This window comes from Neltuma alba, unplaced genomic scaffold, assembly GCF_004799145.2.
Source record: "Neltuma alba isolate B1F8T4 unplaced genomic scaffold, ASM479914v2 tig00010174_pilon, whole genome shotgun sequence".
Taxonomy (NCBI): Eukaryota; Viridiplantae; Streptophyta; class Magnoliopsida; order Fabales; family Fabaceae; genus Neltuma; species Neltuma alba.
In genome coordinates, this window is record NW_021635117.1 from 1,098,974 (window position 1) to 1,124,838 (window position 25,865).

At 37.1% G+C, this 25,865-nt stretch overlaps 1 protein-coding gene and 1 long non-coding RNA gene across 5 annotated transcripts in view; one reads left to right on the forward strand and one right to left on the reverse strand.

The window, feature by feature from the left end:
- On the forward strand, positions 1–20,617 carry LOC114754668 (transcription factor GTE1). Of its 4 annotated transcripts, XM_028943462.1 has the most exons (11): positions 1–97; positions 184–352; positions 7,970–8,188; positions 11,125–11,202; positions 11,459–11,683; positions 11,831–11,929; positions 12,022–12,080; positions 12,198–12,260; positions 12,574–12,696; positions 19,947–20,097; positions 20,235–20,617. In XM_028943462.1, the coding sequence occupies exons 2-11, from the start codon at positions 227–229 to the stop codon at positions 20,430–20,432; spliced, it is 1,341 nt and encodes a 446-aa protein (XP_028799295.1). In that variant the 5' UTR covers positions 1–97; positions 184–226; the 3' UTR covers positions 20,433–20,617. The 4 variants fall into 4 exon arrangements, with proteins under 4 accessions (XP_028799295.1, XP_028799296.1, XP_028799297.1 ...); XM_028943463.1 differs by lacking the exon at positions 12,198–12,260; XM_028943464.1 differs by lacking the exons at positions 12,198–12,260; positions 12,574–12,696.
- LOC114754669 (uncharacterized) overlaps positions 16,634–25,865 on the reverse strand; it is a 12,401-nt gene continuing 3,169 nt past the window's right edge. The window contains exon 3 of the long non-coding RNA XR_003741225.1: positions 16,634–16,916. This is a non-coding gene — a long non-coding RNA (uncharacterized LOC114754669). The remainder of the gene's footprint in view (positions 16,917–25,865) is intronic.

Consider the following 25,865-nt stretch of genomic DNA (forward strand, 5'->3'; position numbering starts at 1 on the left):
TCTAAACAACCGCGGCTTTTTTATAGTCTGGACGTTAGCTAGGGAGAAAGAGAGACAAAGGTTCAGGAAGCTCCTGAGTTGGGTCGAGAATCGTTTGGTGAGTTGCGAATGTTTGATTATTATGATTATTGTGCGTATGACTTTTGTTCGAATTTCTGAATTCCTTAATGATTCTTTCCACAGGAGTGAATGCGATAATCAGAGGGTGATTGATTCTCACACTTAGATGGAGCTACGGGTTGCTTCGGATCCTAGTCTCACAAAGGAGAGCTTGTGCGATGATCAGAGGGTGGCTGCAAACATGGAAGATTTTAGGCTTTCTCTTGATGAAATTCTTGCTACCGTAGATAAGGTGAGTTTGTGCTTTCCGATTTTATGATGGATGATTCTGAAGCAGGGGCCATTCTTTGTTGGGCTTACATGATATGCCCATGATATTGCAATTTTTTTCCCCTGATGTCTAGAATGCGAATTTAAATATCTGAAATTGGGACTGTACTCCATGGTTTTTCTCCTTGTGTTTAGCTCCTCATTATTTCCGTCTCAAAAATTATATTTGTTGCGCTGATAGTCGACCTAATTTCTAATATTACTGCTTTCATTATTGCCCTTTTGAACCAAAGATGAAAGTTTTTCCCCGTTAATATTTCTTGCATATTTATCATGATTTGGGGTTTACTGCTGGGCATTTTGTTGTTCTATTATATGCCGTGGGCATTATTTCTCCTACATGGTAGCTTTAGATTCGTATCTCGTTACAGTCATGGATGATTTTCACCTTGTGTGTTTCTCCCCATATTTGATTTTAATGCAGGTAATGACACTAAAATATTGTTGTCACTAATGTTCAAACTGTCTGACTTATTTGTCTTGGTAAAATCACTTCGTGTTACTTATATACCATCCTCTACTCCTTAATATCCTTCATTATAAGGGACATGACATTATTCTGTCAACGATCACTTCATCTCAAAAGCATACAAATTTTGATTCAAGTGGTCCTTGGCATAACTGAAGGTCAGCTGAATAATTGATATCTCAGCTTCAGGTTTTATCTGATTGCTCAAGGGTTACATATATGGGACACCGAAGCTCTATGATGGCTCAAGTTGTCTGCAAATCTGGGTTAAATCTAAATAAATTCTATCTTAGAATATCTTATCTAATCTGATAATTAGGTAGCAGATAGGATTACATAAATAAAAAAGGATAAAATATACTTAAACAATAAACTACATAAACTAAGGGTATGAGTATTGGGCTGCGTCTTTGGGCCTTAAAGCCCTTTTGCTCTACGTCATCTTCCAACGTAAACAATTAAACAATTTTTCAAAATCATTTGATTTGTGATTTGATTGTACTATTTGCAATGAATGCCCCTGGAAAAGCACTTTTCCTGCGTGCACCAAGGCACCATGACAAGACAAGAGTAAGATGAAAAGTTTGTTATGTCACTTGAGATAGCATCAAACTTAAAATGATCAAAACTCACTGTAGAGAACTTCAATTAATGCAATTTCAAAACAAAATGTAAGGTGAACAGACGGTGTTTCACTCAGACCCAATGAGGGCTTTTGGGAAAACCACCTGAAATAATATGATGACTGAAAAACTAGAAGTTCTCTAGGTCAAAGTGCATATGACAAGCCACCATGTTATAGATATAGAATTATGTACAAAAAGTTGTTCATATCAGCCCCTGTAGTTTATCAAAGAGATACAGACTAAGAAATAGGAAAGAAAGAAATTTCAAATTTTTTGATTATCAATTCATATGAAGAACCATTGGAGATAACATTGGAACATCTGTCCAAGCATAGTAAATGACAACATCAGGAGTTTAGTTTCATGCTGGCCAACCTATTGAGTATTCCGACAGCCATTCTGCTAAGAATAATGTGATAACTTTGACTTTATACTTATTGACAAAAGTAGCATAACTAATTCTGTAATATTTAAAATAAAATTATTTGTATGAATGTATATATGCTTTTTTTGTGAGTACTAATTCTATAGAATAATATGACAGACATGAACTCGGGTTCTGATGTGGCTTTTGAGATTTTGGGGTTGATGGGAGTGTGAAGAACCTTGCTTTGATATCAAATTGATGCAGGACAAAGGGAAAGAAAGGTTTGGAGAAGAAGAATAGAGAGAGAAATATAAAGAAAGGATGCGGAAATAGAGAGAAAGGAGGGAGATATGGAAGAATGGGGGGAGAGTAGACAACAAATAGCTAATCTCTATCATTTCATCAAAAAGTCTACAATGATAATAACCTCATGCTTAGCCCTAACTATAATTATTAGACTAAATAATAATGATGATGATGATAACATAAACTTAAATGAGATAAAAGCTAACTTTAACTTCAAGTAAAAGAAAGCAAAAAATAGGAAACAACCTATGAAAGCCTCAAGGGAAACAAAATAATGTTATAAAAACAAATCACCGTAACACTAAATAAATCTTGTCATAAATCTTTCCTAATATCCCATCATGATACCAACAAGAGTTGGTTTAATTGGTAAGAAGTCAGCTCATAACCCTAAAGTCATGAGTTCTAATCCCGCTATCAATGTGAAAATCTTGTTAGTGGGCGATCTGTAAATACCTTTGTAAGCACTTTCTGAGCCTACAAGCATCTTGTGACCTAGTGAGCTCCCGAGACCTAACTCACCTAAGTTTTTTGTTATTCAAAAAAAAAAAAAAAAACCCATCATGGTGGTTTTAATACATTTGTCCCTCAACCTTATAAGGATTATCCGTAACATATTTGGATACTAAAGCATAACTCTCTACTAGTTGAACTTCAATCATCGTACTTGTTTTTTCTCTACCAAGAAATGACAGTTGGTTCATTCAAAGAGATTAAAGTCTCCTTGTCAAGTATCTAGATACTCAACTATCAAAGTCATTGTTCGATCATGCAAAAAATTCAATGTTTTCTTTTTTTGCAAGCCACTTAGGATTGAAGAATAGTAGCAATCTCTTTACCCTTCACCCAAGTGCATTGATGCTTTTGCCAAAAGCTTCTTGGCAAATGAGATTATTAGAGTATTCAATAATTGATTGGTTTCCTTGTTTGGTGTTGGATTTTTAGTCATAAGCTCATAATTTTGTGTGGCATATCAAACTTTTGGAAAAAATTGTTGAATGATATCCAAAATCTCCTTGGTCCAATGTGGGAAAATGCATGTATTAGGAATCTCTAATGGTACAATTCCATGAGAAGGACATTACTAGAGAATCATTCTCATCCCAAGCATCAAATTTGACCTTGTTTGGGATTGTTACCTGGCAAATAATTCAAGTTGCCTCATTGTTTGGGAAATGTGCAAACTATGAGTTGGTTTCTAATAATTCTTACTAAACTTGTACATGCTTTAATATGTGACAAATCACTTGTTGAAGTCTACTGATTGCCAAAGTCATTGTACAGCTAGGAGCTATGGATTTAGGCATGGTAGAGAAAATAAAAGAATCCCAAGCAATCAGCAAGTACGACAAACAGTCAACATAAACAATGGAAGTGATCATTTTTAAGGTTTCATGTTTTGGGTTGAATTTTGTTGGAGATGAGTTTCCATGCTTGATCATGTGCCTACCTAAGACTTGATGCATAAACAATGTAATGGGATGTGTAATGGTCGAGGGTTGCTTAACTGGAAAGTTAGATTGGTTTCTCTGGGGATTCCTGAAGTGTTTGTGTCAAATGGTACCAACTACAAGGGCAGAGAAGGTTTGGAAGTTTTATGGTAGGGATCGAATCTCACGGGAATAACAAAAAGGCAAAGTAACAGAAAAGAATTCCAATAGAAAGGATGTAAATCGCTACTCCAAAACTGACTCTTCTATGCCATGTTTACCCCTTCTTGAATAAGTCAACCTGAATTTGTTGGGTATCCTATTAGTTTACAATACAAAGAGGTAGAGCTGGGAAAACGGGCTCACCCGCGGGTTGCGGGCCAGCCCGCCACAACCCGCGGGCTAAACAGTGCGGGTTGCTTCAGCCCACAAAAAGCCAACCCTAACCCGCCATGGTGGGTTGGCGGGCCAGCCTACCAATTTTATTTTTTTTTCAAATGTTTTTTTTACAGCATGTTTTTGAAATATAAATTTATCCAAACTATCACCAAAATACAATTATAAGTTATACAATCCAGATTTGATCAGCAAATCCAACACATAAACTAGAAACATAAACTTCAAGGCTTCAACAAGCCTTAATCATACAAAGTTTTCAAACAAAATAGGTCTAATCTAATGATTTTCAATCTGCAATAATGAGATTAGAAGCAATATCTGAAGCATCCAAAAGATCAACATCAACAATGTCCTTCTTCTTGACCTCGGACTCGGATGTATCTACCACATATAAGAAAAAAGTGCATATTTACTACTATGGTGAGCTTAATATATACAAAACAAATATATTACCACTAGGAAAACCAAGAATCCAATTCTGAGTGCAAATAAGAGCTTGAACATTTTCTGGGAGAAGAGAACTTCGATATTTGTGAGAACCCGTGAACCAATGCTAAAAGCTGATTCGCTGGCAATTGTAGTAATTGGAATACTAAGAATATCACATGCCATCTTTGAAAGGCATGGAAACCTAGCTGCATTAGTCTTCCAATATTCCAAAACATTAAATTTCACAAACAAGTTAGGATCAAGGGGCACTTCTTCCAAATAATAGTCTAACTCAGACTTTTCAATTGATGTGGCATCTTTGCTCTTACATTTAAGATATTTCTGCAGTATTAATCATTAAAATAAAGAATTAGTAAAAGCTAAGTAATGAAAAGGGACAACAAAGAAGAAATTTAAGTTATAAGTATTGAAGAATTTCAAACCCACCCTAAAAGCTTTCAAGTAGGTGGTGCCTTCATCATCACTATCATGAGAGGTAGAGTCAGAAGGTGGTGCTGCCATCTCAGTTCTCACATTGAGATTAGAAGTTGAACTTGATTCTCCAACAAAAGGGATCGAAGATGAAGTTGATGATCCCATATTTCTATAATAATTGAAAACATAGTATAACTTGCTCTTAATGTTTTCAACCTTATCATTATAATTGATGGGATCAAGATTTGAGTAAGAAAACTTTATGACATCAAACTTCATCTGTGGGTCAAGAACAATCGCTAGAGAAAGAATTACACTATATCACTCAAATATTTGTCAAACTTCTCAACCATTCTCACAGCCATATCCGAATCACTGGGTCTTCATCATCCAAATGTGATTTTAACATTAACTCAATTGTAAATATTTGCATGAAATATATGTTAGCAATGGGATATGATGAGCCAGAAATCATGTCTGTTATAACTGCAAAAGGCTCTAAGAATGTGCACATCTTTTCTGCTCTAGACCACTCTTTATTTGTTGGATAATAGTGGTAATGGGTGTCATGAAAAGCTAAATTAACAAAAGCACGACGATGTCTAATAGCACTTTCAAGCATTGTGTATGTTGAATTCCATCTAGTCGGTACATCTAGCCTCAAACCCATTGAAGTTTCAATACCCCCAACATTCTCACAACATTTCTTGAAATTAATGAACCTTGCCTGTGATTGCTTTACATATCTAATGCTCTCCCTGATTTTGTGCATAGCATCACTTGTTACTTTCAAGCCCTCCTGCACTATGAGATTCAAGATATGGGCACAACATCTCACATGGAAAAACTCTCCATTGCAGATCAAGCTATTGGTCAAATTCAACTGTTCTTTCAGCAAATTTTGCATATTATCATTTGCTGAAGCATTATCCAAAGTAATAGAAATACCTTTTTATCAATCCCCCAATCCCTCAATATATCATGTGTCCTTTTAGCCAATTCAATCCCAGAGTGAGGAGGATCCATCTTAGAGAATGCAAAGATTTTGCTATCAAGCTTCCATTTATCATCAACAAAATGAGTAGTCAAACAAAGATATCCTTCACCAGTTATAGAAGTCCAACAATCAGAAGTCAAACACACTCTACAAAGACTGTTTGCTAATGTTTTCTTTAGGATCTCCTTTTGACTAAGATAGAAATTCCAAATATCCACCACAGCAGTTTTTCGAGTAATGTTCTTGTAATCAGGATTTAAATATGAAAGTAAATCCCTAATTGCATCATACTCAAGAAAGGAATATGGAAGATCATGTTTAATAATAGCAAAAGCAATCTTATCTCGGACCTTGTTATGATCAATTTGTCTAGCCCTCACATTCCCTGCTTGATCTATCATCATGGCACTAATGTTCTTATATTTTGGAAGAGACACACATACATTAACATGACCCTGGAGAGTTGAAGTCCCATAATCCTTACCACCAACTACATACACTTTTCCACACCCATTACATGTAGCCTTTTCTTTGCCATCTATAATACTTTTAGTAAAAAACTTCCAAACCTCGGATGTTGTTTTTTTTAGCCCTTTTATTTGATTCAGGCATAGAAGACACGGGTGGAGCAAATTCATCTTGAACGGTATTACTTTCAGCAGCATTGTCAACATACTTTCTTTTATTTGTCTCATCACCCATTTTGGTTTAACAACGTATACTGCAAAAGATATTCTATATTTCCATTCAACAATTACAAGAACAAGAAAACATTGAAAAAAAAATTAAATTCTACTAATCTATTTCAATCAGATCCAAATGACCAAACGACCCAAACATAACTAAAAAAATTGAAATTTAACCGAAGAAAGAATAATCAATCTATCAATCCAGTATTCCAGTCACAATCTCGGCCTTAACAACTAACAAGTGTTAAATTAATGACTTAATCAATCCAGTATTCCAATGAATTAGCAAATTACCGAGGGGGAGAGGAGAGCACAGCTGCACAGAACAGGCGAGCAGTTAGCAGAGTGGCTGAGTGACCGTGTGCGCGAGGCAGAGTACAGGAGGGAGAACTGGAGAAAAGAACAATCACCAACGGAGCAGGAGGGAGACTTGGAGCAATGGAGCTCGAAAAACCCAGATTGGAGCTCGACGACAATGAAGAAGGGAGACAGACTCAAGCGACGCGAACGCGATCTCTGTCTCTGCCTCTGACCTACGAGCGAGAGTGCGAGACCAGCCACCAACTCCAAGAACCCCTAGTCGCCATTAGTAGTCACCAGAGACGAGAGTGAGTGAGATTGAGGTTGAGGATTTGAGTTTGAGACTTGAGAGAGGGGTGTCTGTGTGAGATGAGAGTCTGCTGTCTCGGTTTCTCAGACTCTGCCTCTGCATGACCGGTGACCGTGCCGTGAGGTGAGGGTGAGCCGTGACTGTGAGAGCCTAAGCGTGAGGTCGTGACTCCATAAGTGGTGATGTTCAGACCGTCAAAGGGACTGAGGGAGTGAGGTTTAGGCACTGTCGGCGTCGCACTGAGACTCTGAGAGTGAGGACTGACCGTGAGTCCGTGAGACCGTGACTGAGTGTTAGGGAGTGACTGAGCGAGTGAGGCGAGGGACGGGGGGGGAGTCGGGGACGGCTGGTCGGCTGCTGAAACTGGAAGGGTTAGGGTTATGACTTACTGGATTAGTGTCTTAGTTAGTGACTTTGGTTTGGTGTCAGGAGTCTAGGAGGGAAAACCAAGAAAAGGGGAAATATAAAATTTTTATTAAAAAATGGCGGGTTATACGGGCTAGCCTGCCGACCCGCGGGTTAAACAGTCCGGGTTGCTGTAACCTCTTTTTGGCGGGCTGGAAAAAAGCCAACCCTAACCCGCCTCTTTAGAGTCGGTTGGCGGGCTGGCCCGCGGGCCACAGCCCATATTACCGACTCTAAAAAGAGGTGGCCGGCTGACCACGATGGATTCCATAATAAGGAAATAGTAGATTCTCTGCCATAGTTGTCATCACTGTTTTCTTCTGCTAAAGTATAAAAATTCTGCGTTGCATTCAGAGTCCTATGGGTTTTAATATATCTTAATCAAAATATAACTTATTTTTGCTATGTTTCTTGCAGATTGAGAAGCAAGTAAATGAAGTTGAACAGTTCTACCAATCCACTTCTAATGTTCAGACCAGTGGCAATTCCAAAGGTAGTTCACTTATTAAAGACAAGGGACGAGAGAAGCATTTTATTAGTGCCGAGAAGCAACAGCAAAATGCACTGCGTAGGGCAGCAGCTGCTGCAAAGAGAATGCAAGAGCTCATGCGCCTGTTTTCCACAATATTACGTCAGGCAAGTACAACTATGCCCTCTTATGTAATTTTATTTCTTTTGGTGATGATTTAGATCACTTTATGCTTCTAATATAGAATAATTGATTAACATTTAGGTAATTATTTAAATTAGTTATTGTCTTAATAGTTATTTAATTTAAATAGTTATCCAGTTAGTTAGTAAGTTAAGATATAGATATACATATTTAGATTTAAATTTAAACGTCATATCTTAACCCTTTCTTAATCATATCCTCCTACTGTGGTTCCTTCTAATAGTTTCTTGTTAGGGTCATGACTCATTCAAACTCGGTCTGCTGGGATTCTGACGTAGAAAAAAGTTAGGAAGAGGAAAGAGAAGTGGGAAGAAGAGGGGAGAGAGAGAAGGAGGAGAACAGGAGAGAGACGAGAGAGAACATTCTATTGCATTAGTCTCATCATTAAAACTCACTCCTTTAATCAAGTCCTAGGCCCCTTGTTTATACTATTCTAAGCCTAACAGCCAATCTAAGCCTAACTAGTAATTCATAACTGTCGCAACTAACTACCTCCTACTTCCTTATATATTTACATAACAGATTCCTCCCAAGGTTGTGACTCATTTTGACCCAGCCTGCTGGGATTCCTACAAGCAATATCTCATTAGTGTTGTGATTCATTCCAACCCATTGTGTTGATTCCTTCAAGATGTGTCTCATCCTTGGTTGCTAGAAGACCTCCCTTGCACTGCATTGCTAGAATTGTCTAGAACCCATGCATCAGCATGTGAGATTGTGTGCACTGTCACTTGTCCATGCTGTTTGCCTAGATTTGATCAAAGTGTTATCATTCACATATTTGATGCTGGTTGAATCAGTTCAAGCATCTGAATATATCCAAATCCCTTAAGAGGTAGTTATTCATGAATAAAAAAGACTTTTTCAATTTGAAGTGAACTCATAGCGGATGAAAAAGGAAGAAGAAAAGAATATCCTATTATTTTGGTGACAAAATCTCCAAAAAAATCTATAATACTAATACTATTTTTATGATTTGTTGTTTTTCTTCTATTTTGTGGTCACTTATTGTTCTTGTGGAATATGCGTGACTTGTGAATGCTCTTGGAAAAATCTGTCTTTTCAAGTCTTACTATTATACATTGAATGATTGTACATACATAAGTTAGTGTATTTTTCTGTTGAAAGAATCACTGTTAGAAACATTTGTTCTTTTGATCCCCTTTTGGCAGTTCCATGTATAAAGGTTATTTTTGAATAATCTCTTTAGGTTGTCTTAATTTATTTGCATGCACAACTAATTGTGAAGTTTAGATGTATCAGAGAATATTTAGGATTAGTCTTGTTCTTTTCTGTTTCTACAAGGAGGGTCTTTTCCTATGTGTCAACACTTATAAATTGAACTGGTAATGTTTCATTTGAAAAATCCATAGGGACGTGTTGTGTAATATTAATAGGCATGAGAGTTAGGTATTACAGCTGTTAGTTAGTTGGGCTAGTTAGGGAGAGTTGTGTTTAGCATATATAAATAAGGGTAGGGTGTTAAATCCGTATGTTTTATTAATGAGCATATACAGAAGTATTATTCAGATCCGACCTAGCAAGCTCTCTCTCTGTCTTCTAGTTCTTGTCCTATTCTCTCTTCTCTCTTCGCTCTTCATTCTCTTTCTTAAAAAGAGTGATATCAAAGCCTTCTTTCGTACCCTTATATGCCTAGCTCACGTTCCCTGGATGCACAACACCAAATGACGGATTAGAATGGTGAAAGATTTTGTGTCTTAGAGGGACAGTTTCAGCTCTTACAGCTTAGGTTGCACAACTGATTTAGGGTTCTAGGCACAACAGTTTCAAGCTCTTACAGCCTTGATGAATCACACAACTATGGGAGGTCATCCTTCAATGGTCATGGTGGCCAAGAAAGACCAAGAATAGAGTAGTATCAGACACCTCCCTGCTTTGCAAAGATGGATTTTCCAACATTTACAAGAAATGATGTGCTTGGTTGGATTTTGGAGGATGAACGTTTTTTCACCTGGATGAAACACCGTCTGAAAGGTGACAATGGCCAGTATTCACTTACAGATGAGAAGGCTTTTCAATGGCCCCAAGCTTTTGAGAAAGGACAAAATGGGTTGGAGCTCACGTGGGATGTGTATGCCTCAGCCATTAAAGCACACTTTGGACCTTCTTATAAAGCTCCCATGGAGGAACTCATTTGATTGCATATGACAGGTGCTGAGTGAATATAGATGCATTTGATGCCATAGAGAATTGCTTGTTGTGGTGCTTGCAGTGGAGCATTGGCATCAATATCTTGAAAGGAAGTTTATCATAAGAACAGACCAACAAAGCCTGTGGTGTCTGTTAGGGCAGAAATTGAAGACATCTTTTGAATTGGATTGGGTTGCTAAGTTGATGGATTATGAATACGAGATCCAATACAAGACGGAGAATGATAATACTGCAGCAGACACTCTCTCTCTTCTTAAGGGGTCTCAGTTATCGCAAATCGCCCAGACACAACGTCTCCTGTGTTATTACAAAAGATTGAAGAAAGCTGGGAAGTGAATGCAGATTTGAAGGGCCTAATTTCTGAGTTGCAGAAACAAAATGGCAGCATTAAGGCCTACACTTGGAATAATAAGTTTTTGAAGAGATAGGTTGGTAATGTTCCAGATTTGAGGCAACCAATTTTGGAATGGTTATTTGCTCAGGGTGGACATTTGGGAATTCAACCCATTTTGGTGGAAGAAATTAATCAAGAATGTGCTGGACTTTGTTATGTTCAGTATACATAATTAAAGAGAGGGTCTTAATCTGAATGTGATGGTAATGAGCATGTACAGAAGTCTTGTTCGGATCAGACATCTTTCTCTCTCTGTGTCTTCTGGTTCTTCCTCTGTTGTATTCTCCCTTCTCTTTTTATTCTTCTTACAACATGTGATTTCTTTCTTCTCAGATTACTCAGCACAGGTGGGCGTGGCCTTTTTTGGAGCCTGTAGATGTTAAAGGTCTTGAATTGCATGACTATTATGAGGTAAAGCTGTCCTGCATCTCGGAGCTTTCTATTGTTCGATACCATTGTTAGCACAAAACTGTGTTCGTGTGGAATCTTATGCCCAACAATAATGTATTCATCTTTACACTTGTCTTTCTTCAACTTGATGGGCTATTGTTTCTGCTCATTGTGGATTCCCCCCCAGTTGCCATCTACCTTTTATCTTGGACTGCTTTGTTTTCCCTTTTGTCCCCAGTTGTATACCTGGAAGTAATATTTACTTTTGCACCCTTAGGTTATTGAAAAGCCCATGGATTTCAGCACTATTAAAAGTAAAATGGAAGCCAAGGATGGTACTGGTTATAAGAATGTTCGAGAGATCTATGCCGATGTAAGGTTGGTTTTTAAGAATGCAATGAAGTACAACGATGAGAAAAATGAATTTCATGTTATGGCTAAATCCTTGCTGGAAAAATTTGAGGAGAAATGGCTGCAACTCTTGCCGAAAGTTGCTGAAGAGGTAATTAGTGGACTAACTTGGGGTGAACAACTTCTCTTATTAAAGTTGCTTTTTTTTTTTTCCTCCCTACTTTAGCAGCAATGATTTTAAGTGACCCATGGCACATTTTCCCCTTTCTTATTACCTTTCTATGTTTGGTTATTGCAGGAGAAAAGACTACAAGAGGAAGAAGCAGAAGCACATTCAGATATGCAGCTTGCACGGGAAGCCACTTATGCCAATATGGCTAGGGATTTAAGCTTTGAGGTTGGCTACAAATTTGAGCTTCAGTTGTTATTTCCAGTGCAACTAAAGTCTATTGCTTGATGTTACTATTTTCGCTTTTCCAATGTCTGCAGCTTTTTGAGGTTGATAAGAATTTGAAGACTCTCAAGCAAACAGTGATTCAGAAGTGCAGGTTGGTGAAAGACTCATCCATTAATGTTACCATTTTTAATGAGATTAATTTGCTATAGAAATATACGATGAATCTGTTTAATTCATTTAAATCTCTTGGACATAATGATTCTGATAGGACTCTCCGATCAAAGAGCAGAAAAGTGGCTACTATTTGCATTAGAACTCAAACGAGTCTTGGGTAAAATCACAACACATTCTTACAGCGTGGTAAAATACAGCTTAAGAACACCAGGAACAGAATAGACTTGCCAGTTTTCTGGAGGCTGCCTCTCCAGCCAAAATGAGATTCAAATTCTGTGCTCTTACAGTCAGTTTTCTCCTTTTAAAGCCTTCTCCCAACCACTCCTTTCCCGTTGTCATCATGGATTACCTTTTTTAACCACCCTTTCCCTCATGATTTCTGCTGGACTCAGTTCCTTCATTTCTTTTTTTGTCCCCTCTTTTCTGCATTCCCCTCATCCTTTCTTGCCTCCTCTGGATCTTGGCTGCAGGTTTGGGCCCATCATTACCCTCCCCCAAAGAAGTTTTATCTTGTCCTCCAGGTGGATTTTGGAAGATTGCATTTGGACGGCTTTAATTTTCTTCCATGTACTTGTCACTGCTTCAGTTTTTTGGTGAGCTCTCCAAATTCAATCATGAAATATTTCTACTCCTTGCACAATGACTTGCCTTGAAGGATACTTGTGTCGCTGGTCGCAAAAGATCTTCCTTCATGTAGATCAGCTTTTTCTCTTTCATATTGTTCATTGTGTGTTGGGTTGCCCTTACCTCTCCCAAGACTAAGTCTTCTTCCCCAAGCTCAGATGATTATCTTCCTTGATGACTTTCTGGGGCTTTATTTCCAACTATAAATTTCTACACGCTTGATCTCCTCATTGATACTTGTATTTTACAGTCTATGCTAGCAGCTTCATCCTTTACACCAAATTGGAAGAAATTAACTTATCAGAGGCTTCACTGTCTATTAGAACAATTATAGAGTTTGTCGTTGATAAGAGTCTAATGGCGTTATGCAATCTATGTGGCTGATTTTACTTAGTGAGTTGAGGTTTGTTGTTCTTTGCCCTTCATCATCCAGTGCCAGCACCACCAGTCTGATGGGTCTCGTTTTTCGCTTTATAGTTGGGCTCCAACTTCTCATTACATTTGAAGGAAAGGCACAACTTCTGTCTGGTTGACTGAGCAACTAATAGCTTCCTAAAGTTGTTTTCCCTTCTTCTAAGTGGGGCATTTAGTATGTGAGCTTGCCTTGGGCTTGTTTGTTATAGAATAAATATATGTAAGAGTGAGAAATAGAGAGGGGGGGGGGACAGAGAGAGGAATTCGAAATGTAGAGAACAAGTGGAACTTCCCCCTGCCCCTGGGGGCAGAGAACTTCAATTCAACTCATTAACCTTCAAGCCTACCTACAAGTGACTTCTCCCATCCTTTCATAACCGTGTGCCAAGGAACTATACGCCAAGTAATGTTGGGTGGTTTTCCTACTTATTTAAAATTCTGTGACGGCTATCTTTAGTGCTCTACTTTCACATGCCGTTTCCAAAACTAGATTCCTTTTTCTACTCTATGGACCGTATACCTCGGTTTTCTTGCATTCTTAGGTCTGCCTTAACCTCATGCTTCAAGCCATTTAAAAAGGGGGGAAAAAAAGACTTTGAACACATTGCCTTTTTCTTTCAACCTAGCCAGTTTGAGTAATTATTTTGAGTAATTCACACTCCCTTGTATTATTTCATATGATAGGCTACAATATATAGAGTCCGGATGGGTGAGAGAATCCGGTTACAATCAATCAAAATTGAATTACAATTAATTAGAGATATAGCAGCACATAATCAGGGATTGATCTTGTAGCTAAAATCATGGGTAGGGATTCTGAGGATATCACGGGATTCTAACACTCCCCCTCAAGCTGGAGAGTAGATGTCAACCATTCCCAGCTTGCTTCGAAGCCCTTCAAACTTGACTCTAGCCAAAGGTTTGGTCATGATGTCAGCAATCTGATCAGATGAGCGCACATAGTTCAAGTTGATGATACCCCCTTCTACTTTCTCTTTGATAAAGTGCCGATCAATGTCGACATGTTTTGTTCGGTCATGGTACACCGGATTCTTTGTCATTTCAATACTAGCTTGGTTGTCACACCAAAGTTTCACTGGGCCTTCATAGGGAATTCTTAGTTCATTCAGGAGTCTGATCACCCACATTCCTTCACATACCCCCAGTGCTACAGCTCTTAGCTCAGCTTCAGCACTGCTTCTTGAGACCACGGTCTGTTTCTTGCTCCGCCAAGTGACAAGGTTTCCCCAAACATAAGTACAATAACCTGTGACAGATCTCCTGTTATCCACAGCTCTCCCATGATCTGCATCAGTGTAGACCTCTATGTGTCTTGTATTTTCCCTTTTAAAGAATATTCCTCTTCCAGGATTGAGTTTGAGGTAGGTCAGGATTCTATACACTGCTTCCATGTGTTCTTCCTGAGGTTGGTGCATAAATTGGCTTACCACGCCGACTGCATAGCTGATGTCAGGTCGTGTATGGGTCAAGTAGATTAGTTTTCCCACAAGTCTTCTGTACCTTTCTGCGTCAACTGGTACTCCTTCTAGTTTAACCTCCAGATTGCATGATTCTTCCATAGGTGTTTCACTCGGTTTACCCCCAAGTATCCCTGTTTCGTGGAGTAAATCAAGTGTGTATTTCCGTTGAGACACACTTATACCCTTTTTAGATCTAGCAACCTCCATTCCAAGAAAGTACCTCATTTGTCCTAGGTCCTTTACTTGGAATTCCCTTGCCAGGGCTCTCTTGAGTTGAGTGATAGAAGCTTCATCATCACCAGTTATGACTATATCATCCACATACACAATTAGGATCGTTACCTTTCCAGCACTGTGTTTGATGAAAAGGGTATGGTCTGCTTGACCTTGGTTGTAACCAAATCTTTTAATTGCTTTGGCAAACCTATCGAACCATGCTCGTGGAGACTGTTTCAGGCCATATAATGACTTCTTCAGTTTGCAAACCGAATTGGGTGGAGCTATTACTCCATCTGGGACTTCCATGTATACTTCCTCCTCTAAGTCTCCATTTAGGAAAGCATTCTTTACATCCAGTTGATGAAGAGACCAGTCAAGGTTGGCGGCTAGGGATAGAAGTACCTGGATGGTATTGAACTTTGCCACTGGTGCAAACGTTTCTTGATAATCAATCCCATAAGTTTGCGTGTACCCTTTTGCAACTAATCTCCCTTTGTACTTGTTGATGCTTCCGTCAGGATTGAACTTAGGGGTGAAGATCCATCTGCAACCCACTGCTTTCTTCCCCTCAGGGAGTGTGGTAATATCCCATGTGTTACTATCCTCCAAGGCTTTCAACTCTTCGTATGCTGCATATTTCCAATTAGGATCTTTCATGGCCTGTTGAAATGTCTCTGGAACTTTTACCTGTGAGCTATTCACCACAAAGGTTTGCATTCTAGTAGACAAATTGCCGTAAGAGACAAATCTTTGAATAGGATGCTGAGTACATGACCTTACCCCCTTTCTAAGTGCAATAGGCCATCCTAGCTCTTCAGGATCCAACTCCGGATTGGAATCATGTTGCTGCCTTGGAATGGAAGGAACCCTACTACTCCTGTCTTGTTCTCCTGGTTGAGACCCTGAGTGCTCTGTCACCCCTGCATCAATCTCAGCATTTGTTTCCATTGTGTGAGGGTTGTTTGTGGGGCTGTTGGGCTGTTCTGGTCGAGGTGTAGGTTTTGGGTTTTCTGGTTCAGGTTCAGGTATTTCCTCTTGTGGTATGGAGGGTTCAGGAGGGTTAAGATGTGAGTTGGTTGTGGGTTCAGGTGTAATTAGCCATTCTATTCGATCACTCTCCCCCTGAATGGGTAATTTGGGATAATATGCATCATCCTCATAAAAGACGGTGTCTTTGGAGATTATGAGTTTTCTAGTAGAGGGACAATAACACCTATAACCTTTTTGAGTGGAGGAGTACCCAAGGAAAATGCATTTTTCTGCTCTAGCACCCAGTTTGCCCCCATCATGTTTATGGACAAAGACAACACACCCAAAGACCTTTTGTGGGATGGTATTGATGATAGGTGAGGTTGGGTAGGTCTCAAGGAGTTTTTGGATAGGGGTACTGAAATTGAGAATTTTGGAGGCCATTCGATTGATAAGGTAGGCTGCGGTTAGCACAGCGTCTCCCCAAAACAGGCTGGGAACATTTCTTTCCATCATAATGGCTCGGGTTACTTCTAAGAGATGTCTATTCTTTCGCTCGGCAATTCCATTTTGTTGAGGAGTATAGACACATGAGGTTTGGTGGTGGATTCCCTGTTGTTCAAGAAATTCTCTAAAGGCTCCACTCATATACTCTTTAGCATTGTCACTTCGCAGAACTTTGATGGGAGTTTGAAATTGGGTTCTCACAAAGGTGTGAAAGTTTTTGAAGATTTGTAAGGCTTCGGATTTCTCTTTCATGAGGTACACCCATGTAACCCAGGTATGATCATCAATGAATGTAATAAACCATGCTGTGCCTGTTCGGGTTTTAGTTTTGGCTGGTCCCCAAATGTCTGTATGGATCATCGTAAACGGTGTAGTGGGTTTGTAAATATGTTTGGGATAAGACGCACGAGTTTGTTTGGCAATTTGACAAGTTTCACATTGGAAAGGTGAAGAATTTTTATTGAATAAAGTTGGAAACACATGCTTCATATAATCAAAACTGGGGTGGCCTAATCTTTGATGCCACAACATTACATTTTTATTCTGAGAATTGGAGCTAACCATAGCTTTCCTTGCTTCTTTAGTCTTCATATCCTTTCCTTCAAAGTAGTAGAGTCCATCCCATTCTTTAGCAGTCAAAATCTTCCTCCCCGAGGTCGAATCCTGAAAAACACATTTAACATCATCAAAAATCACCCGACATACTTGTCCTTTAGTCAATTTGCTCACAGATATAAGATTGCAAGTGAGAGCAGGAACAAACAAAACATTATGAATTTCCAGATCATCAGAAAGAGCCACAGTGCCAACACCCTCAACTCTAGTATATAGGCCAGTTGCTACTTTTACTCTAAGATTCTCATGGGAGTATTTGAGAGTTTTGAAGAGGGACTTGTTACCAGTCATGTGGTCTGTCGCACCTGAGTCAACAATCCATGTCTCATCACTAGTTACCATTGCATTAAGGGCAATAATAGAATTACCTGACTGGATCAAGTTTACGTGGGGAACTGATTTTGATTTGTTTTGCTTTTCAAGCATCTTACGAAGTATTTGAAGTTCTTCTCTGGTCAAGTGGTCTCCATCATCACTTCTTTCCTCGGAGGAGGTGTGGTGGCTTTTTCCATCTTGTCGTTGTTTCTGTCTCCCTGGGTTTGGTTTTCCATGCAGTTTCCAGCATTCATCTCTGGTGTGGCCCTTCTTGTTACAGTGATTGCACCACTTGTTCCCTTTTCTTTCAGAGCTCTCTGATGTTTGGGAACTTCTTGTAACTAATGCGGAGCCATCTATTGGAGGAGGTTGGTTACCTTGAGTGAGGTGTCTTCGGCTTTCTTCAAACTTAACCATACTGAAGACTTCAAACAAGGATGGAAGAGGTTTTAGACCCATAATTCTGCCTCTTACTTCTTCAAACACATCATTCAGGCCCAATAGGAAGTCATAAGTTCGACCTTTTTCAACTAGTTGTCTGTAGTAATTGGCATCATCAATATTCTTCCACGGATGTACTTCAAAGAGGTCCAATTGCTGCCATATCTTTATCAGGGTGCTGTAGTATTGTGTTATAGTCAAGTTTCCTTGCTTTAGATCCTTGAGTTGCCTCCTCAGATCTAACAAGGCAGCAGTGTTGTCTAATGTAGAGTAAGTGCGTCTAGCAGCATCCCAGATCTCCTTGGCTGTGCTTGCAAGGAGGTATCCCTCACTAATTTCGAGAGTCATTGAGTTGCATAGCCAAGACATCACCTGATTATTTTCAGCGAACCAGGTGTCAAAACTAGGATCATTATGTGCCAGTTGTTTTGCTTCTCCATTGATATACTTCTCCTTACGCTTCCCACGAAGATACATTAATACACTTTGAGACCATTGGAGATAGTTGCTGCCATTCAGTTTGTGAGCCACCACCATAGCTTGAGGTTCAGTGGCTGTTGTCAAGTCTGACACTCAATCACATGTTCTCGAGGGGGCCATTGGTGAAGGAGAGTTACCTTGAGTATTTGAGGAGGTGCCGGACATAAGACCCATTGGAACGGTACCTTTGGTGGCTGGGGTGTTGCGAACAGACCCAAAAAGAGGTGGAAAATCTGATGGGTTCATCTTCTGGGCCGAAAAAGATCCTGCGGCGGCGCTGGCGGCGGCGCGTGGACTTCACGCGCGGAGGCTGTGGCGGCGCGTGTGCTTCACGCGCGGCTCCGTTTGACGCCGGCTTCTGGGGATGCGCCGATCGGCGGTTTCCGGTGAGAACTGGAGGGGTGGTGTCGGTCACGTCCTGCTCCTGGCTTCAGATCTGAGGACGCCTCACTCTCTCTCTCTCCTCGCTCTCTCTCTCTCTCCGTTTTCCGGCGGCGTTTCAGGACGGGATTTTGGGTTCAGGTCGAACCCACTGCTCTGATACCATGAGTAATTATTTTGAGTAATTCACACTCCCTTGTATTATTTCATATGATAGGCTACAATATATAGAGTCCGGATGGGTGAGAGAATCCGGTTACAATCAATCAAAATTGAATTACAATTAATTAGAGATATAGCAGCACATAATCAGGGATTGATCTTGTAGCTAAAATCATGGGTAGGGATTCTGAGGATATCACGGGATTCTAACACAGTTCATTTGATTGTTCATCCTTTCCTGCATTCTTTTATTCACCATGCCGAGGTCACAACACTCACTCTGATACTTTATATTAACAGCAGTGCAACAGACCAATAAGTGCCTTAAAAAGTAGAGGTGCTATTATTAAAATTCAAAAGAGCCCTCGTGTAGGAGGTTGGATTGTTGGGGTTCTGCTATTCAGTTCTGAATGTGTGTGTGTGTGTGTATTAATCATTTTCTGAGTTCTCATTGTTTAAAAAATTGAATGATTTTCTTATTTTCCATAAAATTGAAAATTTGTATTTGCATAAATAGCCATAAATTCGTTGAACCATTTATCTACCATATGATTTTACATCATATTCTTGATGATATCCATATCTGAGAAAGCCATTTCAAGTATTGGAGTTGCTACTGGTACTATCGAAGTTAATTTGAAAAATGCAGAAGATAAAATCAGGTATAAGAGGGAAGAAAAGGCAGTGTGTAGGAGGCGTTCATGGAATGATGAAATTTTGAAGAAATTGAAAAAACTTAGCTTTGTCAAATCCACAAAATAAAAACTTCAAGTGGATATATAGATATGTGATGTATAAAACAGTGTGTATGTATGTGTGTGTGTGTTTCACCGAATATGTATGTGTGCGTGCATGTGGTGTGTGTGTATCTATGCATGATGCATGCGAGGGTGCCTGTGTGAGATGTGTGCAGCAAAACATTATGTGTATATACCAAATATGTAGAGATATTTGATAAAAAATTAGGTGGCATTAGAACTAAATAACAACTAATGTGGGTAATTAATATTTTTAGCCAATAATTAATATGCATTTTAATATACATTTAACACACATTTGTAGGAGATATCTATCAAAAATGTTGCCCATTGAATAAGTCTGTCCCTCGTTCAGAGCTGTAGTTATAGGAATAATATCACTGGCAATATTTGGTCCTGATATATGTTCTTCTGCATTCTGGTTCTTAGTGCATGACTTGGAAATGTTCTAAATTTGATTTCCGGACAATGCTGTAGGAAACTGACTTCTGAAGAGAAAAGAATACTGGGGACGGCCCTTGCAAAATTGTCTCCTGAAGACATTGGCAGAGCATTGGAGATCGTTGCTGAGAATAATCCCAATTTCCAAGCAACTGCCCGAGAGGTGGACCTTGACATTGATGCTCAGGTTTCTCTCATTTTATCTATTTACTAGTGTTTGCTTTCATATTTGTCTAACAGTTTCCCTTCTGTGAATGTTGTTGCTTTATTTAGCAAGTTTAGTGGGCCACCAATATTTTCTTTATTGTCTGCTGTTATATTCAGAGTGACTATACACTATGGAGGCTAAAAGTTTTTGTCAAAGATGCACTGGAAGTTCATGAAAAAACCACTGCGGACACAGCTTTTAACAATAATGATATCACTGAAGACAAGAAAAACAGCTTCAAGAGGAAGAGAGACCCTTGTGATGCACAAGCGAAGACAAACGTGAAAAGGACTAAAAAGCTATCGATTTTATGATTCCACCACCGTCACAACATTGTGACAGCCTATAGGTTTGCTTGAGAATTTTAGGCTTAAGTATACATTTGGTCCATTAACTTTATATAAGGTTTTAATTTGGTTCCTTAATTCTAAAAAGAATACTTTTGGTCCTTTAATCCTAAAATCTTTTTAAAAAATGATGACATTAAGATCTGATAAAATATTCTCAAATGTTAACATATTAAGTTTAATTTTCAAAACATCCTTGATTGTTACAAAAAATTATCATTAAAGCCTAATGATTTTAGAGCTAAAGGACTAAATGTATACTTTTTAAAGTTAAGAGATCAAATTAAAACCTTATACAAAGTTAAAAGACTAAATGTATACTTTAGTCAGAATTTTATTAAAACAATTCAGGTTTATAAATCATAGGCGGTAAGTAAATTTTTTTCTCAGTTAAGTCCTTAATGATGGCCAGTATACATAATGCTAGAGATTGGGTAACTTTGTTGTGGGGTGCTCCATAATTTTGTCCGGCAGTGCAGCCTCGTAGATTGTAGGTCCGTTCTGTAAATCTTTTGCTATATAAAGTTCTGATGTTTCTGCAGATAAGTTTCCTATTTTCCACAATGTAGCCATGGGGTTATGCGGGTCCTTCCTTTTGTTCAGAATTAGTTTTTGGCCATTGTTTAGGATTTTGGTGCATGGTATGTAAATAATCTGGTTTTTGGTTTTTGTTTTGTTTTGTTGTTATTTTGTCTTTTTTTTTTTTTTCCTTTTTTGGGACCAGCTTGTGCTTGTCTGTTTTGTAAAATCGGAATGCATCCTTTCCGTTTTGCCAGGAACAGAAGGACAAGCAAACTTTCTTTCAATTGGTCATGTGCTTGAAGCTCTTGCTCTTTTTTCTTTTAATTTAATGGGTAACTGGAAAACCTTTTTGTGGTTGCATGGATGTTGTGGAAAATCAGCTTTTTGAAAATGTTTAAAAACACACGCACACAAAAGCCTATGACCTTATCAAACATGTTAAATCAAACAATTTTGATAATTCTATTATTAATCTCCATATTATACGATACAAAGTTTATAACGTTTGGAGTTCAATGCAAATAAAACCCCTTGTGCGCGCGCGTGCGAATTTTAGCAACAGATGCTGTCCATCCATTTTTTAAATAAGAAGGTAATTGGTTTTGCATTTCATGGTTGAGAATTTATTTATGCAAAAATTGATATCCGTGAAATAGTGCCACGATATGAATATGTGAATTTTTTTTTTCCTTTTGATACAATGTGAAATATTGATCCCTATAACATGTTGCTTGTTCACTAGAATGGGCCACGAGTTCCTTTTTTTTTTTTTTAATAATATTCCACTGAAGTGGCTAGTTCTATTATTTCGACTTCACTATCCTGTAGGAATCCGCCCAACCAACTGCTCTAGTTCTTCTAGATCATACACAGTTGAGGCTGTGTTGGACGGGACTACACCTAAGAGGGGTAAATTGGATGATTGCAAAAATTTTAATTAATTTAAATCAATTTAAATAATCAATTCAAAATAGATTAAAAGGGGTATTGCGACATGATTTATGTCTAGTTCTTAAAATAATTCTAAGCATTCCAATATATTCTTTGAGATTCAAACGAGTTCTTAGCGTCACGGTAAGCTCATCACAACCTCAACAACCTCAAACTGAGGTAACAACCTCTCTCACAAGGAATGAATACTTGAAAAACACTGAAGAGTAAAGAATGATTTGGCAAATGTATAATGATGGTGGCTCGAAGTTTTAAGAATGCTTTTACTATTTTAGATGAGTTTGATTGTATTCATTAGACACGATTAATTTCCTTTTGGAGCATTCAATGCTCTAACAAAAGGTAATTTTGAACCCCGTATGGTCGTTGAGCTTTAATCTTCATTTAATCTCATACAAAATGTTAGTATATGTTTTAATATGCAATTAAGGAATACTAACTCTCTTAAAACAAGTTTAAACCAGATATCAAAATCATTTGGAAAATCCGACACGTTTTTAACATTAAAGGTTTTGACTCAAATATAACAGATGAAATTAAATTTATCTTCAACTATAAGTGAGTTTTAAGATGACTCAAGGCCAAGTAGTGAGAATCAATTGTAAAAAGTCGCTTTAATTGGAGTCAAGCAACTATGACTTAAGTCATAAAAAGTAACCATGGCTAAACTATGAGCTAATTTGAGTCAAAAAATCAAGTTATATTATCTAAAGTAGCTTTAAGATAATGACGCGAGGCATAGAAAAAAAAAATTTGAAAAAAGAAAAACAAGTAAAACACTTTGATTCAGGGTAGAGAGGGAGTGACTCAAGGCAAGCAAGAAAACTTCCAAACCATGAGATGATTCGTGGTGGGCAAAATTTTTGAAAATAAAGCACTGTGACTTGAAGCAAAAGGTATTTTGAGTTTTTGACTCAAGGCAAAAACAAATTCTCTCTTTCTATCTTTTTGGTTTGTAGCTCAAGGTTAGCAGAGATTTTTTATACTGACTCAAGACGAAGGACTTTGTGACTTGAGGTAAAAACGAGATATCAAATTTAAATTTTTGATAATATCAAAACTTGGTGGAATCTTGTTTTGCAGGGGTATGGTTTGTTGAAAAATATTATATTGATGGAAAAACATTTACTTTATTGAGATGATTTAGCTTGGGCCAAAATTTAGGTACATTTACATATATTTATTATATCCAATTCTCCAACCAAATCTTGTCATGTGGACTTTTCTTAACAATAAAAATTCACAACGATAAAATTTTAAAATTCTGTTGGACGTTTATTAATAATAGAAATCACACATGACAAGATCTAATTGAAAAATGCATGCACCTAACTTTTGTTATCTAAATGCATGCACCTACGACGGACTTTTATTATAAGCAATGCATGCACCTAACTTTTCATCACTTCTTTTGATCTTTCCTGTCTAGGAGATGATGTCATTCTTTTAGATATTAAGAGAATTTTCAGTCTATTTAATTCATTTAGTATTTTTGTTATTTATTTAAGGTCCCTTCTCAACTAAGCATGATAGAGGGTACCTTATCATCATGACTATTCAACCTTTTGTTTTTGTAATATATTTAATCATCTTGAAAACAAAAAAGGTAGAAATGAGAGGAATTAGATTTTTTTCCCCCAAGAATTAATTTGTTAAGTTTTGTGATTTTCTTTTTTCATGTGGAAGCCCATTGGGCTATATCGCAGAACTGACCTCTTTCATAGGTTTGACATTGGTTCGTCGTAGGTGCTATTGAGGCCATGTTTGTTGCGTGGGAAATTAACGTAGGGAGAAGGAAAGGTTAAAGCTTCAGGTTAAGGGAGACTTGTTTTTATCATTTCAAAAACCAAATTTATTTTCTAATTGAAATAATTATTTTTTTTAACAACTATATCATCAAAACATTTTAAAATTATTTATTTTAATGTATCAATCTACTCAAAGTCATAGTGTAAACATATGATTAATATGTGTGTGTATTATATTTTATTCATATAATATGATGTCACTGTATTGAAAGATTTATGCATTTGCCCTTGCACATTCTCAAAAATGTATGATTTAATGGGTTTCTATTTTAGGAATTGAACGATTTTATTTAAATGTACAATTATTTTCTCCATTTAAAAAATCAATATAGTCATTCTTGCTATAGTTTTGTTTGATTTACCATCAAGTTGCTCTGGAATTTAATTAATTAATTGATCCAAGTCAGTTTTAAGCCTCTCTAATCATGAATAATGATGACAAGAAAGGAAAAAAAAATTACTATGAGATTCTAAGAAAGGAATGTAATCATTAAAAAAATGGGACACTAAATGAGTACTCCTCTAGTCCTATTTATCAGATAAAGATTGAATGTTGTTTTTAATCCTATTTATAAGTCATTTTATTAAATTTTTAACATGAGTGTATTATTTTATCTTTTATTTATTACAGTGTAGATAGTTATTTTTTTTAAAAAGTATGTATATTAACTAAGAATAAAATTTAAAATTTGTTATTTTTAATAAAGAGTTAATGCAGTTTAAGATTTTTCTTGTTCTATGTGATTGAAAGTGTTTTATAAATAAAATCAGAAGAATAATATTTAATGACAGATTCGGGTTTCGAAAGTGACAAGAAGTCACTACTACTCACTTACTATTAGGCTTTTTTTTAAGTATTGCATGCTTTCTTTATAGTTTCGTAATAATTTTTTAAAGAAATAACTATTCTTTCCGTTGAAAAATGCCCACTCATGCGAATAGTGACGCAGATCGAAGCAGTTGCACCCACTCTAAAAGTGGTTGCCACGAAATAACAAGAAGCACAATTGCTTAATTTAAAGTAATGCCAATAATTAAAAAACAGTGTAGCCCATAATTGCCAAACTCCACCATAAGACCCAAAGAAGACCCACATGCTTTTTTCTCAGTTTTGGGGTCATAATCACTATCATTTCAGTGGGCCCATAACAATCATGCTGGACTAATTATTGCTGAAACTCAGACTCCCCCACTCGTCCTTCCCCTCACCCCATTACCTGATTGAGAGATTTTAGTCGTTTTCGAACATGATTATCGTAATACTCCTTTTGATCTTTATTACTAAATTATAAGAAATTTTTTTAAAAAAATTAGATTGTTTTTTTATAAGTCACCAAGTGGGAGTATTAATTACATTTTTCTAGAATTATCCTTGTTTAAAACTTTATTAATTGCAACTTCTATAATTTCTTGGGTGTAATCGATACTACAGGGAATATTTATTCTTTAATTAATGGCATTTACTATATTTTTTATTCAAAAAATAGTATTTTTATTTGTTTAGGACAAAATTACACAAAAGTCCCATAAACTCAATGTTATGTGTGGATAATCTCCTTAAAGTTTACTATGAATCCCCTTAGGGTCTTACTATCTCCAGATATATTAAAGTTTAGGGGACTTTATATATATATATATATATATATATGGGTTAATTAATCCGTAAGTCCTTATAGTTTCAACGAATTTTGAACCAGGTCCCTATAGTTTTTTTTCTTTTTATCAAGTCCTTAGACTTTTACCTTTTTTTAATTAAGTCCTTGTATTTATTTATTTTTTAATTAAGTCCTTATAATTTCACTAAATTTTTAATCAAGTCCATGTAGTTTTAATTTTTATTTATTAATCAAATATAAGCTTAATTAAATAGATTAATACTGAAATATAACATATTAATAATTAAATTAAATTAATAATTATGTAATAAAAAAGTAATAGAATTAATTAATTCAGGAAAATTTTTTAGAACAATTAATTTTTTTGCTGAAAAAATTAAAATCATTATAATAATTCAATATCTTTAGAATATTATTGTTTATAAACTAATATTAAATAATATATACTATTTTATGTTTATATAATAGTACTATTAGAATTTATAAAATAAAGAATAAAAAAT

Bases quoted from the DNA above. Each gene is read 5' to 3' on its own strand.
- LOC114754668 (XM_028943462.1), top strand. From the start codon at position 227: ATGGAGCTACGGGTTGCTTCGGATCCTAGTCTCACAAAGGAGAGCTTG. The intron at 353-7,969 runs GTGAGTTTGTGC...TGTTTCTTGCAG, and splicing joins TTCTTGCTACCGTAGATAAG to ATTGAGAAGCAAGTAAATGA. The intron at 12,081-12,197 runs GTTGGTGAAAGA...TGATTCTGATAG, and splicing joins ACAGTGATTCAGAAGTGCAG to GACTCTCCGATCAAAGAGCA.